The sequence below is a fragment of the Armigeres subalbatus genome, chromosome 1 (genome assembly GCF_024139115.2).
Source record: "Armigeres subalbatus isolate Guangzhou_Male chromosome 1, GZ_Asu_2, whole genome shotgun sequence".
In the NCBI taxonomy this organism is placed as follows: Eukaryota; Metazoa; Arthropoda; class Insecta; order Diptera; family Culicidae; genus Armigeres; species Armigeres subalbatus.
In genome coordinates, this window is record NC_085139.1 from 194,909,636 (window position 1) to 194,925,281 (window position 15,646).

A 15,646-nucleotide genomic window follows, 5' to 3' on the forward strand; every position below is an offset into this window, starting at 1 on the left:
ATTGTTGTTTTTATTAATTTATTGTTTAGATTCGTCTGACTTATTGATGCAAGGCTACATCGTTCAGGGCTTTGTTAAACTGGCAGATTGGTGATTAGTAATTAGTGCTTTATTAAAAACGATAGCACATCGCATATTCTTGAAGTTTTGGAGTCCCTGAAATAGATCTCTATCATCTGTGTTATTAGAGGTTGATAGCAATTGAAATTCATGAACGAAATTGAGGATGCGTTACGTAGGGGTTGAAACCTAATTTGCAAACAAACGTTTGGTTGGAATAGAAGATCACAGCAGAGGCACACCAAAAAGCTCAAGGCTGCGTATCCTTCACGAAAAAAAAATAAAAGAAAACTACGCTACAAAAATTTAATCTGGCAACAGGTTAAAGCACAGGACCTCTAAGTACAGTGAAAAAGTAATTGACTAGAGTTTGAGATTTTTTTTATTGATAACGTTTTAAGACTTAGACTCCCCTTCCCCTCCGTCAAGAATAGAGAAGAAAAGGGAAAGGAAGCATGACAAAGAAAGAAGAGAGAAGAGAAAAGGAAGTAGATAGAAGAAAGAAGAAGCCCGAAGGATGAGGAAAAAAGGAAGAAGAAGAAAGAAAGAAGGAAGGGAAACAAAGAAAAAAAGGAGGAAGAAAGAAAAAGAAAGATGAATAAGGGAAGAAGGAAGAACAAAGAAGGAAAAAAAAGATGAAAGAAAGAATTAAAGAAGAAAAAAAAGAAAAACCCTGATTAATCCACCTAGCGTTGTTGGTACCTTTCTCGAGCAAAAAATACTAAAAAAACCCAGATTAATCCACCTAGCGGCGATGATGCCTTTCTAGTGCATCGTAAAATGTGCTGAAAAAATCACATAAGAAAGGTAAAAAAAGCACTTTAGGGGAATGGATCGCATATTTTCTATCATTTTGCACGTTTTTGCATTAATTACTATGAATTGCCACCATTCTTGAAAAAAAAATCGATTTTGAATTTTTCTCCAAGGGGGGACCCTTGGGAAAAAACAATGATTTTTTAATAATTCCGAAATCCAATGTCCGATCGGTACAATTTTCAATAGCAAACAATGGGACCGCATTCCCCGACGAATGCAACTTGTTGCAAGTAAATCGGGTAATGCTAAGTTCCAAAAAGTGTGTCTACAAAATTTGCACACACACACACACAGGCCTGCGAAATGGTGAGTTGACATCTGGGTAGGAGCGACCTACACAGCTCTGGTCCTCTCAAGTTCCAATCTCACGCTTTCACGGGTCTTCCGATAACAGTCAACCGCCAGCTAAAGGTTTTGTACTTAGCTGGTAGTGCAGCCTGGGCACTTTTGTCCTTCTGACATCAGCTAGAGTGAGGGGGTGCGACCAAAGGGACCATCGTCCCTAACCCCTAATCCCAAGGCGTTAAGCGACCCGTGCCGAGGGGATGCATGGCCAGGGGGTGAAATAATGAGCTAGGCCTCTAACGGAGCATGCGGGGTACCTGGGCACCCTCCACAGTAATTGTCCCTTACCGCGTCATGCTGGGCTCTGGCGTGGTGGACCTGTTTTCCCGAGCAACTTGTGGGACCAAAATGGAAAACCAAGTCAATTCTTCAATTAGTGGTAGTAGTGTAGGCGACAACCCCTTCGCAAGAGGTGGGTTGTTCAGGTCTCCGCCTAAGAGGCCAGAGGCAATAGTCGGCAGCTCAGTACGCAGAGCCATCGTGGGTCACTTAACCTTCCTCTCGGCTAAAAAAACGCCGGTAGAGGTTATTAACGGCCCATGGCTTGTGGAGGCGATGAACCGCAAACGCGATGGGCTTTCGGCTTTCGAGGTGGCGACGGAACAGCTGGACGCCATCATCGACTTTGCGTCATTGAAGCATAATATCAGTAAGGACCTCAAGAGGAGCTTGCTGAAACTTCGAAAGTCGATGTTGGACGCCTAGCTGGAGAGGGCGGTCGGGACGGCCAAGTCTAAACCCGTGAAATCCGTTGAGTCAAGGTCTACCCAGACTGAGGCCCAAGGATTCGCGGACTCGGGCAAGTCGAATCGACCGAGGGCGTGCCAGCGAAGACGGTGGTGCCAAAGTCTACACAGGCTGAGGCTCAAGTATTCGCGGGCACGTCGGAGGTGACTGAGCACCAACTGAGCAGACACAAAAACGGGGGAGACAGTCTCCAGGGGATGAGCTCCCTGGGGGCCGCTCCAAAACGCGGAGGGTTACTACCCCGAACAATGGTAGTGGGGCTGTGATGCTGAACCCCGGCCAGGTACCTCCAAAACCGGGGGAGGAAGGACCTGTCCACCCAGAAAAGACGGCAGCCGCCCCAGACCAGGGAAATTGAGGGGGATGACGCCCCCTGGACCCTGGTCAAGAACAAGAGAAAACCCAAGACGTCGAATGAGGGTAGCAAGAAGTCTAGGGTAGGCGCCAACCGCTCCAGGGGCGATGCCCTAATCATCACGGCGGACGAGGCTAAGTACTCGGACGTCTTGAAGGCGATGAGGAGTGACGTCAAGCTCGGTGAATTCGGCGCCGACGTACGTCGAATAAGACGTACCCGGATGGGCGAGATGATCCTCGAGCTGAAGCGGGGCGTCTCGCAAAAGGGCGCCGCCTACAAGAAGTTGGTGGAGGAAGTCCTAGGCGAGACGGTCAAGGTGAGGGCACTCACAACGGAGGTGAATCTAAGGGTTAAAGACCTGGACGACGTCACCGAAGTCGAAGAGCTCGTCACAGCACTGCGGCGACAGTGTGAAGTGGAGACGCCCACCGCAGCCTTTCGGCTACGGAAAGGACGCAGGGACGCAGGTAGCATTGGTTCGGCTTTCTGCAACGGATGCCTCCAAGGTAGTCAAGTTAGGGAGCGTCAAGGTGGGATGGTTGGTATGCCCTGTGGGCATATACGAGCAACCCGAAGTTTGCTCTAAGTGCCTGAAACCGGGGCACAAGCAATGGGACTGCAAAGGCCCTGACAGAAGCAAACTGCCGACGCTGCAGATTGGAGGGACATAAGGCACAATGCTGCATGAACCCTTCCAATTGTTTGATTTGTTCCAGCAAAGCTATGAACAGCAAGCACCCCATGAGGGGGTTCAAAGTGCCCGGCGTTTAAGCGTGCTGCAAAATCACAGTGCAGGTAACGCAGCTGGCTTGCTCGGCCTCACCCGAGTGTTCGGTGTGCGCAGGTTTAGAAGAAACGGCGGAACACGTGTTGCTCGTGTGCCCACGTTTTCACGCAATGCGTGACCACATGCTTGCCACATGTGGTCTGGACACTACCCCGGACAACCTAGTTTGGAGGATGTGTAAAGATGAAGTTGGCTGGAATCATCTCGGAGCTACACAGAAGGTGGCGCAAATAACAGGTGGTCGCATCTCTTCATCCTCGAATACGCCCCACGCTCGCCAAGTCGTTCTGCACCTGGTCTGCCCATCTCGCTCGCTGCGCTCCACGTCTTCTCGTCCCTGCCGGATCGGAAGCGAACACCATCTTTGCAGGGTTGCTGTCCGGCATTCTTGCAACATGCCCTACCCATCGTACCCTTCCGGCTTTAGCTACCTTCTGGATACTGGGTTCGCCGTAGAGTTGGGCGAGCTCATGGTTCATTCTTCGCCGCCACACACCGTCTTCTTGCACACCGCCAAAGATGGTCCTAAACACCCGTCTCTCGAATACTCCGAGTGCTTGCAAGTCCTCCTCGAGCATTGTCCATGTTTCATGTCCGTAGAGGACTACCGGTCTTATTAACGTCTTGTACATGACACATTTGGTGCGGTGGCGAATCTTTTTTGACCGCAGTTTCTTCTGGAGCCCGTAGTAGGCCCGACTTCCACAGATGATGCGCCTTCGTATTAGCGCCGTTAGCAAGGATTCGAGGTAGACGAATTCCTCGACCACCTCGAAGGTATCCCCGTCTATCGTAACACTGCTTCCCAGGCGGGCTCTGTCGCGCTCGGTTCCGCCCACAAGCATGTACTTTGTCTTTGACGCATTCACCACCAGTCCAACTTTTGCTGCTTCACGTTTCAGGCGGGTGTACAGTTCTGCCACCTTTGCAAATGTTCGGCCGACAATGTCCATGTCATCCGCGAAACAAATGAATTGACTGGATCTGTTGAAAATCGTACCCCGGCTGTTACACCCGGCTCTCCGCATGACACCTTCGAGCGCAATGTTGAACAACAGGCACGAAAGTCCATCACCTTGTCTTAGTCCCCGGCGCGATTCGAACGAACTGGAGTGTTCGCCCGAAATCTTCACACAGTTTTGCACACCATCCACCGTTGCTTTGATCAGTCTGGTAAGCTTCCCAGGGAAGCTGTTCTCGTCCATAATTTTCCATAGCTCTACGCGGTCTATACTGTCGTATGCCGCCTTGAAATCAACGAACAGATGGTGCGTTGGGACCTGGTATTCACGGCATTTTTGAAGGGTTTGCCGTACAGTAAAGATCTGGTCCGTTGTCGAGTTACCGTCAACGAAGCCGGCTTGATAACTTCCCACGAACTCATTCACTAATGGTGACAGACGACGGAAGATGATCTGGGATATCACTTTGTAGGCGGCATTAAGGATGGTGATCGCTCGAAAGTTCTCACACTCCAGCCGCCTTTCTTGTAGATGGGGCATATAACCCCTTCCTTCCACTCCTCCGGTAGCTGTTCAGTTTCCCAGATTCTGACTATCAATTTGTGCAGGCAAGTGGCTAGCTTTTCCGGGCCCATCTTGATGAGCTCAGCTCCGATACCATCTTTACCAGCTGATTTATTGGTCTTTAGCTGTTGGATGGCATCCTTAACTTCCCTCAAGGTGGGGCTGGTTGGCTTCCATCGTCCGCTGAACTGACGTAGTCATCTCCTCCGCTGCCTTGACTTTCACTGCCTGTACTCTCAGCGCCATTCAAATGTTCCTCGTAGTGCTGCTTCCACCTTTCGATCACCACACGTTCATCCGTCAAGATGCTCCCATCCTTATCCCGGCACATTTCGGCTCGCGGCACGAAGCCTTTGCGGGATGCGTTGAGCTTCTGGTAGAACTTGCGTGTTTCTTGAGAACGGCACAGCAAAAATCGACAACATGCTCAACTTGTATTGACTGTAAAGGTAAGATCCACCCGAATAAAATAACTCAAAACTATGTTTACATCATCGTCAAGTATTCTACTAACAACACATGACGCAAGTTATCAAATTGGATCATTTTGAAAAAAATGGTTTTTGACCGTTTGAAGACTGGTCCTTCTGTGCGGACGCGGCGCACACCTCTACAGTCTACATACAATGGTCTCAGATTCATACCGCATTTTTTAATATAGCAGCAAAATTTTAAAGTATCATTTTTTGAGAACCCAGAATCGTTCTACTACGTGATGCAGTAGCAAATGTTCCCAAATGAGCACTACATGTTTTCCATGAACGTTTGAACTTTGTCAGATCTTAAGTGCGCGAAATTAGGGTACTTCACGGTTCTTTAATTAATTATCTTAAAGATAAATCGTCTAGCTCAAAACTTTGTAGGGGTATGTGGCGGGGCCATCAGCATTATCATCATCAGAAGTAAAAAACTTCTAAATTCCCATTTCGGATTCCTCACTTTTCACTTCTCACTTTTCATTCAGTCTAATGACCATTCAATGACCGTTCGGCCTAATGCCCGCATGTAACAATTATGCGTACCTATATAATGGCAATATATCATCAATCGATTCCCTTTTTTTACATGAGAATAAGTCTTTTATGATCTTTAAAATAGGCATCTAAATAAGATCCATTATCGGTTCGTTCATTTCCACTGTGACAACATGTTATAGAAAAGTCAGACCTTCTGAAAATCTTATCGCTAGCGCTACAATTAAAAATACATGCACAACAAATAATTACCAGAACCGTGGAGTAGAAGTTGTAGTACAGCGAGCTTCGTACTCTTCCTACTTGGAAAAAGAAGATAGGAAACTGCGACAGATAGATGGCATAGGAGATTTTCGTTGTCACGCGAAACCCCCTCCAAGACAGTAGGTCGACCAGTTTATCTAAAATAATAGAAGACAATTTATAATTAAATATGTTCTGAAAATGAGCAGCTACTTCAATTACTTCTGTATCCCAAATGGGAAGTGAAAACCGCCCATCCGAAGAATATACACCAGGCAATCGGCGAGAAAGCGGCATAATTCGCTGCATGGAACGGATTGTACTCATAGTTTATCGATCCCATCGGTGCGGGACCGAAAAACGCCAACGCCAGGAGAAAACTGCTGATGTACCATCCAAGTCGAAGTTGATTCTAGAACAAAAAGAAAGCGCATAGAGAAAATACGACTTATAAGGTTAACAATCTTTTTATGTCTGGTCTGTATCACCACCTGTTGATTGCGTACATCAATCTAAATAAATCAATTCAATAATGTCCAACTGACTGACTAAAATATATACTGTCTGCTATTTACATACAATATACATTATAGACTAGTCCTCAAGAATGGTAATTTAATGATTTCATATGCATTGATCAACAGCTAATCGTGTTTTACTTACCGGCGTCAGTCGGCGGTTTTTGAATGCTCGACATGAATAGCCAAGTATCACACCCATCAGATACACGGTGAGTCGGTAATATGGCAGAATGTACATGTTGTCGGCAGTGTCGAATAGCTGTTTAACGCTGGCATAGGACATAAAACAGAGCTTTAGATTTCATTCATAGCGAACAACGACATTAGTAGTTTACTTACGATGTGCCAAAATGCACGTAGTTTGCTAATCGCAGCTTATAGGTAATGTAGAATCGGTGTATTGTCGTTACTAATGCAATGATGACCAGTGTGATCGTACCTTTCTTGGGCCACTTCCAAATCAACCAAATGAACAACGGCGACGCTACAAACAGCTCCGTGTCGATTCCAACGTGGTGCGTGTGCGTTAAGCACATATTTTTGAACCCAAAATAATTGTGAATGAACAGTAAATTACGCCACCAATACTTTTTGCACAAATCCCCGTGATTGGTGACCACTAGATTCCACTGTGGGCCACTGCTGAGAAACGGTAGTACAAAGGTACAAATCAGAATCAGCGCAGCCAAAGGTGGAGCTATCCGGAGAATTCGGCCGATGTAGTCTTGGTAGAGTTTCACGGGTTGGCCACGCATCATCCTTCCGACTATTGAGTATGTCGTCAGAAAACCGCTGAACATGATGAATGGATCGGTGAATAGTGACGCAGCTCGTCCGATGACAGTCCATGGTTGACCTAGGGCCTGTGAAAATTATTATCTGCCATATATACCCAACTGCGTCTAACGCAGACAGTTAATAGACTTAAAACCCCCATTTTGGTAAATTGCCTCAAACGAACGGTCTCACCTCACTCATGTTTGTTCGGTTCGCATACGGATTGAAGAACAGGGCCATCGATTTGTGCGCTATGACGAGGAGTATTGCATTCAAAAAGCGTATTCCATGGACACATGCCACATCATTGGGGTCCTCCTTGACACAGAAAATCGTCCTCGTATTACGAATCAGAGAAAACGACGTAAGCCATTCATCTGCGGGATTGAAATTGAAAATAATATATATCAAATTTTCTATTTTGCCAATAATACCTACTTTTGTTCTCTGATTTGTATTCATACAATGTCGAGAGCAGCACTACACCGAAGTAAAGGAGAAATCCAAACCAAACTTTCGCGGTTGTATCCGTATAGTAGCGATCCCAAACGGTATTTTTCAGTTGGCATGATTCTCTGTCTACCTTTACTGTCATTTTGAGCCCTGTGCCTTGGGTTTGATCTTGCAGGAATTCGTCCAATGATTTACGAACATCGTCGAATGAACATGCTGATGGAATGCAAAGAGCCCAGTTGACGGTGGAGAATCGTGGCACTCGGTGTCCTGGCTGAAGGAGGAAAAAAATGGTCGTGAGCAATTTCATAGATTTGTTGTAAATTGTAGACAAAGGGAACTAATGAATCTAAAAGACACTTTGTTTTTGCTTAACACCAACTGAGCGGGATAATTTTCGCTGATATGATGAAATTTATGCAAACCTGTGGGTATCTGTGTTAATGTATAGAATTTATATATTGGTCACTTGAGTTCCAGCACCCAACCAGCGACTGTTAGATTCTCTAACAATCCTGTTTAAGAACCTATCAAAGCCTGTACAAAAACTGGGCATATGCGAAGTTGGTAGATTCTTATATAAAAAATGTAATAAGCTCACAAACAAATATTGTAAGAAAAGCTTGCAAAATTGTGAGATCTCATACAATATTTTTCGAGAAAAACAATTTCGAGAAAACGTCAAACAACTTTATTTGAATAAATTGGCACCAAATCTTTCGATTTCCTCGATACAGATCAATAGTTTTTAGCACAACTCAACACCCTGGGGTACTTCCAGTGCCGAAACTGCAAGCAGTACTCCATAATTACTCTTCAAAATGCGTGCACATATGTAGTTTCTCAAACAAACGAAAACAATTTATTCATACATTAAAGGACATTTTTTTTGTCGTAATACGTATTATTGGACGAGGATTTAGGTACTCAGGACTATGAAATATGTGGAATGAGTTATTTGACTAACAACTAAGTGATCGAACGTAGATTACTAAATGATCGATAACATCCTTACTACTAGCACATTATAATATGTACTACATAAATTACATAAAAAACATTACTATTCCAAATGATGTCTTTTCTTATGTAGCAGGAACTTGGTCATATTTGAATATGATGCAAAAGTTTCCGGTACCCCCTGGGCTATGGATTTAAATTCTCCAGGAGACAAATGTGGTGATGATCATTATGGTATATTATATATATATAATATATATTATATCAATTATTTTTATTATTGATATAATATGTCAAAAAAGAAAAAGTAGAATCACGGAAAAATTTCCACAGCGAGATATGGGATGCAATTCTGTGAATAATTTAAAAAATTTCCAAATGATATGTATTTGAAAATAATTTGAAGCAACGGGTTAGACTTTTGATTATCTTTTATTTATTTATTATTATTTAGACTAAGGCCGGAGTGGCCTGTGCTGCACAAAAAGACTTCTTCATTCAGCTCGGTCCATGGCTGCACTTTGCCAACCACGCAGTCTGCGGAGGGTCCGCAAATCGTGCTCCAGCTGATCGATCCGCCTTGCCCGCTGTGCACCTCGCCTTCTTGTTCCTGTCGGATCATTGTCGAGAACCATTTTCACCGGATTACTGTCCGACATTCTGGCTACGTGCCTGGCCCATCGCAGTCTTCCGATTTTCGAGGTGTGAACGATGGATGGTTCTTCCAACAGCGGATGCAACTCGTGGTTCATTCGCCTCCTATACGTACCGTCCGCCATTTGCACCCCACCATTACAGAAGGTACGCAACACTTTCCTTTCAAAACTCCCATTGCGCTTTGGTCCTCCACGAGCATCGTCCAGGTCTCGTGTCCGTAGAGAACTACCGGTCTTATAAGCGTTTTGTAGATAGTCAGTTTGGTACTGCGGCGAACTCTATTGGATCGGAGCGTCTTGCGGAGTCCAAAGTACGTACGATTTCCAGCCACTATGCTCCTCCGAATTTCTCTCCTGGTATCGTTATCGGCGGTCACCAGTGAGCCCAAGTACACGAACTCTTCAACCACCTCAATTTCGTCACCACCGATAGAAACTCGTGGTGGGTGGCTTACATTGACCTCTCTTGAGCCTCTACTTATCATGTACTTCGTCTTCGATGTGTTGATGACTAGTCCAATCCGTTTAGCTTCGCTTTTCAGTCTGATGTAGGCTTCCTCCATCTTCTCAAAGTTATGTGCCATAATATCTATGTCGTCGGCGAAACCAAATAACTGGACGGACTTCGTGAAAATCGTACCACTCGTGTCAATCCCTGCCCTTCGTATTACTCCCTCCAAAGCGATGTTGAAAAGCAGACACGAAAGATTATCACCTTGCCGTAACCCTCTACGCGTTTCGAAGGGACTCGAGAATGCCCCTGAAACTCGAACTACGCACATCACCCGATCCATCGTCGCCTTGATCAACCGTATCAGTTTATCCGGAAATCCGTTTTAGTGCATTAGCTGCTATAGCTGGTCTCGATCGATTGTATCATATGCGGCTTTGAAGTCGATGAATAGATGATATGTGGGCACGTTGTATTCGCGGCATTTCTGCAGTACTTGGCAAATGGCGAACACCTGGTCTGTGGTAGAGTGTTCACCCATAAATCCCGCCTGGTACTGCCCCACGAAGTCTCTTGCAATTGGTGTTAGTCGGCTTGTGATGCTTTCCTCTAAGATTAACACAATCGTATTGTAAAAGTTTTATTTTATTGTAAACTCGACCACACTTATTGAAATGTAATTCCTCACTAACTCAGATGAGCCCTCTGGCTTCCTAACATACGTTTTTTATAAATCACCACATCTCCCCTTTTCCAGCAGAATGTTGGTTCGTAATTCATCTATAGAATGAATTATGTAGTCCTGTTGCCAAGAAGGTTGACGAACGTAACGACGAGGACGAGTATCAATTGATGATTCTGGAACGTGAAGTTGATTATTTAATGATTCGTCGTCTGCATGATGTTCTTCTGTTGGTGGGGTAACTACATCGGGAACTGTAATTTTCTTCACGTGGGCTACATTTCTTTCGACGATTCTTCCTGAAATTTGATCACTGATTTTTAGTCGATTTCCAATCCGTTCTACTACTTCGTAAACCGTTTTATCGAATGTTGGGGTTAGTTTTCCTAGTGAAATAAGATTCTGCAACAAAACTTTATCACCGATTTGAATGTCTGTAGGTTTGGCATGACGCCTTAGATCTTCGCTTTCTTTTCCTTTATGCTTTAAAATAATGTCTCTGTCATGTGCGATTGAGTTTGCTGGTGGCATCCTCTCAAGGTCACTGACGCATGGAATTTTTGATCGGATGACTCTGTTGTGGAGGAGCATAGTTGGAGGCTTGCCTGTTACGGAATGTGGAGTAGTGTTGTACATCAACAAGTACTGCAACAGATCTGATTTCCAATCACCATTGAGTGAGTGACTGATCTTAAGACACTTAAGTAGTGAACTGTTTTGGCGTTCTACCTCCCCGTTAGCTTGATGCCAGTAAGGAGCTGTATGATTGAGATGTATATTTCTTGTAAAACAGTAATCCTCGAAGTCCTTACTTATAAATTGTCGTCCATTATCTAGCGTTATGGTCCTAGGATATCCTTGTCGTACGAAAATTGGCTCCAGTCGTTTTATGGTTTCTTCTGATGTAATCTTTTTCATTATGCAGATTAGAGTCTCCATCCCGGGACAAAAAATCCCGGGATTTAGGAAAATTCGGGATTTCCCGATTCCCGGGATATTATTTTTGAAATCCCGAAAATCCCGGGATACCCGGGTCAAAAAGTTCTGTTTCATTTCCGGTTCGCAAACAGTGTAATTTTTCTTCTTACAAAAGTTATTTGTTTTGAACGCGAAACCTAAATTAAGTATCATATCATATTTTTATACCTCCCATCACACATGATTTTTTTCCACGTTCGTGTATTTGGTAGGCTCAGTCATGTATACGGAGCCAAGATTCCTTGTGATGCACAATATATATCATCTTATTATTAAATTAGTAAGAAAGGAACAGACATGAAAATATCGGAGATAGTTAATAGAACACCTTCACAAAAAATAATAGATTCCCCTATACCACTATACTACTGACTGATGCTTTTACCAGCAGCTACAGCTCTCTATTAATTAAACGACAAGTATCTACAGTAAAAGATCAGCTACATCTATTTGGCGCCTGCTTCCTACCCATCTCCCGTCTACAGCGAGGTTGTGTACACTAGCTGATATTCGCGTTGCTAATCTCCTCGCGCCGCCCAACATTGAGTCAGTCTTCCTGAGCTTCTTGCCTCCAAAACAATTCTTGATCCAATTCATGTCCTTCCAATCGACGTTCGTACTACAAACTTTCCGGCACATGCGCAAGTACAAGTGGTCCGACCCCGATGCTCTGCCTATTTTTTTTTTTCCAAAATCAACTCTGTTCAACAGGCTGCATTCAATCGTTTTCCAATTCTCGGCTTCTGCCGAAATTGTATAACAACTTTAATCGCGTAATCTATCGTTATTATCGTTAAATTATCGGTTCAACTTACGTTAAATTATCGAACTCCGATTTTTGATTGAGTTGATTCATCTTTTCGCAGCAAGCGATTATGTTGAACACAATTAACTTTATCGGCAATAACGATGAATTAACGATAAACATCAAGATTAGGAAGCGATCTGTTCAAGATTAGGAAGTCACTAGGGTATTGAATGCAATCCCAGCAACTGTCTAAACCCAATTCATATTCAAAACAATGCAAAGAGTCAAGCCGACTTCAACCGCCAGCGAACCCTTCTTCTTGGACTCGGCGATCATATATTCCAAAAGGGTACTCTACCTTCCAAGAAAAACGTGAATATTATTTGATTCTTGAAGTCGTTTTTTTCAAAAGAATCGATTCATATTAGAATTCAATTGAGTTCCAATATGAAATCTGTATTATCTGGGCTTTCTAAAATATAAACTTTACCCCAGAACATTGAATAAAATCGTTTTTTAAATAAAAAAATAAGTTTTCTAAGGAAACATCTAAAAATCCCGGGATCCCGGGATTTCCCGGGATATACGAACAAATTCATCCCGAATCCCGGGACAACGAAAATGGCCGGGAAATGGAAACTCTAATGCAGATTTCTTTGTTGCGACTATAGTAGTCTACGACCACTAGTAAATAATCGCCGGATGGGAGTGGGCCCAAGAAATCCATCGCTACATCTACCCACGGTTCTACTGGCATTGTTCTGCGTTGCATAGGCTCGGGGGCAAAGGGTTTGCTTACTAAACGACACCCCTCATATTCTTTCACTACTTTCTTCGCATCGGCATCCATGCCCGGCCACCAAACTTTGTCGCGCAATCGGGTAATCATCAGTGTCTCGCCTAGGTGACCTTCGTGGGCGAGTTCCATTCCAACATTCTTGCGCGTAACTGTTTTGGTATTACCAAGTGACATCCGCGGAGGACACATTTCAATAAACTGAGATCCTTTTGCAATGGAACATACATCTTCGCACCTGTTCTAATCGATTCATTATTCCAATCTGCTGTTAATATGGCATCTTTAACGAGAATTAGTTCCGAATCCTTGTCTAACTCGTTCTTTATTTCAGTACGTCAATGGCAACCGTTTCCGTGATCGCCGCAATATATAAATGATCGTCAGAGTTATCCACGTCATAATTGTTATTTGAATTTGAGAGGCGTGAGAATCAGCAACATTGTCCTTCCCAGGTTTGTAAATTATGCGAAATTTGAATGGTTGAAGCCTAAGCAACCGTCTTTCGATCCGACCCGGTGGTTGGGAAGTAGATTTAAAAATTGCCGTAAGTGGTCGATGATCCGTCTCCAGCTCAAACTCTCTTCCGATAAGGTAAAACTGAAATTTTTCAACGCTTCAAATGATCGCTAAGGCTTCCTTTTCAGTTTGACAGTAGCGCCTCTCCGTTGCGGATAAACTTTTGCTGGCGTACGATATTAAGGTCGGTTTGTCGTCGTTCTCATCCTCGAACTGCACTAAAACAGCTCCCAATCCCACGGGAGAAGCGTCCGCAATGACTCTCGGTCGGCGCTCATTGTTGAAATACCCTAATATTGGAGCGGTGCAAATGGCCTCTTTGAGTGCGTTGAAAGCTATTTCATGTCGGGATTCCCATTCGAACGTGTGACCCCCGGTGATAAGTTGCCGTAGATCGAATGTTTTGGTTGCTAGGTCGGGTATAAATCGGCCAACATAACCCACCAGGCCCAGATAACTTCGAACCTCTTCTGAGGTCCTTGGAGATCGGAAACTAAGAATTGCTACTATTTTATCATCAGTTGGCTTGAGTCCGTTACGAGAGATATGATGGCCAAGGAATTCTGTTTCATGGACTTTGAACTTTGACTTCTTTGTGTTCAGGACCACATTATGGGCTTCCAAGGTGTCGAGCGTGCGTGATAGAGCTTCATCGTGTTCTTCTTCCGTCTTCCCGTAGATGAATATGTCATCTTGGAAATTAAACGTGTTTGGACAATTGCATAGAATTTGTTCAAGGTTTCTCTGGAAGTATTCGGAAGCGCTGGATATGCCGAACATGAGACGAGTATATCGGAACATCCCCAAATGGGTTATAAATGTTGTGATATACCGACTTGATTCATGCAGCTCAATCTGATGATAGGCGTCTTTGATATCCAGTCGAGTAAACCATTGTGACCCGTTTAATCTGAATATTTTGAAATTCATTAATGAGATGTTTCTTATAATGTTATTTATATTATTTTACCTCGTGAGAAGGTCGTCTAAAGTTGGTATGACGTGATACTGTCTTTTGACTGCTTTGTTAGCACGCCGCATATCGATGCATAAGCGTACGCTACCATCATCTTTTATAACTACTACCATACGGGATACACATGGACTTGGTTTCTCGACTTTTTCAATAATACCTGTTTTTAATAATCGACTTATCTGAGCTTCGACTTTTTTACGCAGAGCAATCGGGACGCGACGGACATGTTGTACAACTGGTGTAACAATTTCGTCAATATCGATACGCAATTTCACGCCTTGAATTAGTGTAATTCGATGTTTATTCTTTATTTGTCTGATATTATTCTAATTTGTACATTTGATTATAGGGAACTTCTCGATGGTGTTGTCGGAAACGTGTTGAACCATTCTGCCCTCATCCTTAACGCTTGGTAGTCCTACCAAGAGGACCCCTAGCTGTTTTGCGGTGTCTCGCCCTAGTAGATTTTGTTGCCCTCCTTTCACGACGTAGTATGTAGCATCGTATTTTTCATTCATTCCGTTAACTACACGAATTTCGGCTTCAAAGCTGCATAGAACTTCTAGTGCACCCTGCTGAGCATACGCCGACAAAGGCATGTTAGATGATTTTATATTTTTGATCGCAGTTTTTCTCTTGTTCAAATACTCCCATGTAGACTCGTCGATAATGTTAAATTTTGACCCCGAGTCGATCATCATTTCAACCAGTACTTGTCCCACTTTACACCATACCATTTCATCGTGGTTATCAATAATGGCGTAGATGAAAGAATCCATCTCGTTTTGTTTGTCCTCCTCTTTGACAGCGCTAATCCTTGCCATTTTCGGTGGATATGGCGATCCAGGTAGTTCTCTTGTTTACGTTTTCTCGAAATAGTTGATGATGGCTTCCCTTTCTTTGGGTCTGTTTTGCACTTCTTGGCAAAGTGGCCATAATAGTTACAGATTCGACATTGCTCGTTTTTAGCCGGGCACATATCATCTGATCTGTGTGGCTTATTTCCACATTTTCCACAATCGGCAATCGGCTTCGAGTCAACGTTCAAGGGCCGACTCTGTTTCCAGTAAGTAGATACGCCACTTGATATTTTGCCTTGAATGCTGTTCACAAATGCACTTTCCCTATGGACCTCAAGCACGTTACCTGAAGCATGAGAGTGTTGATTCAATTCACGGACTTGTTGTTGAATCGAGAGATGGGAGTATGACCAGCTTGGTGAGTTCATTCAAATATATGTTAGATTTTTCTGAGATCTTCCGCCGTAGCT

At 43.8% G+C, this 15,646-nt stretch overlaps 1 protein-coding gene across 1 annotated transcript in view; it reads right to left on the reverse strand.

Moving 5' to 3' along the window:
- LOC134205644 (nose resistant to fluoxetine protein 6-like) overlaps positions 1-15,646 on the reverse strand; it is a 48,155-nt gene that overhangs the window by 4,342 nt on the left and 28,167 nt on the right. Inside the window, exons 4-9 of the mRNA XM_062681090.1 lie at positions 7,596-7,884; positions 7,350-7,534; positions 6,720-7,243; positions 6,523-6,649; positions 6,082-6,271; positions 5,869-6,017 (exon numbers count right to left, since the gene is read on the reverse strand). Coding sequence (XP_062537074.1) covers positions 5,869-6,017; positions 6,082-6,271; positions 6,523-6,649; positions 6,720-7,243; positions 7,350-7,534; positions 7,596-7,884 — 1,464 coding nt within the window. The remainder of the gene's footprint in view (positions 1-5,868; positions 6,018-6,081; positions 6,272-6,522; positions 6,650-6,719; positions 7,244-7,349; positions 7,535-7,595; positions 7,885-15,646) is intronic.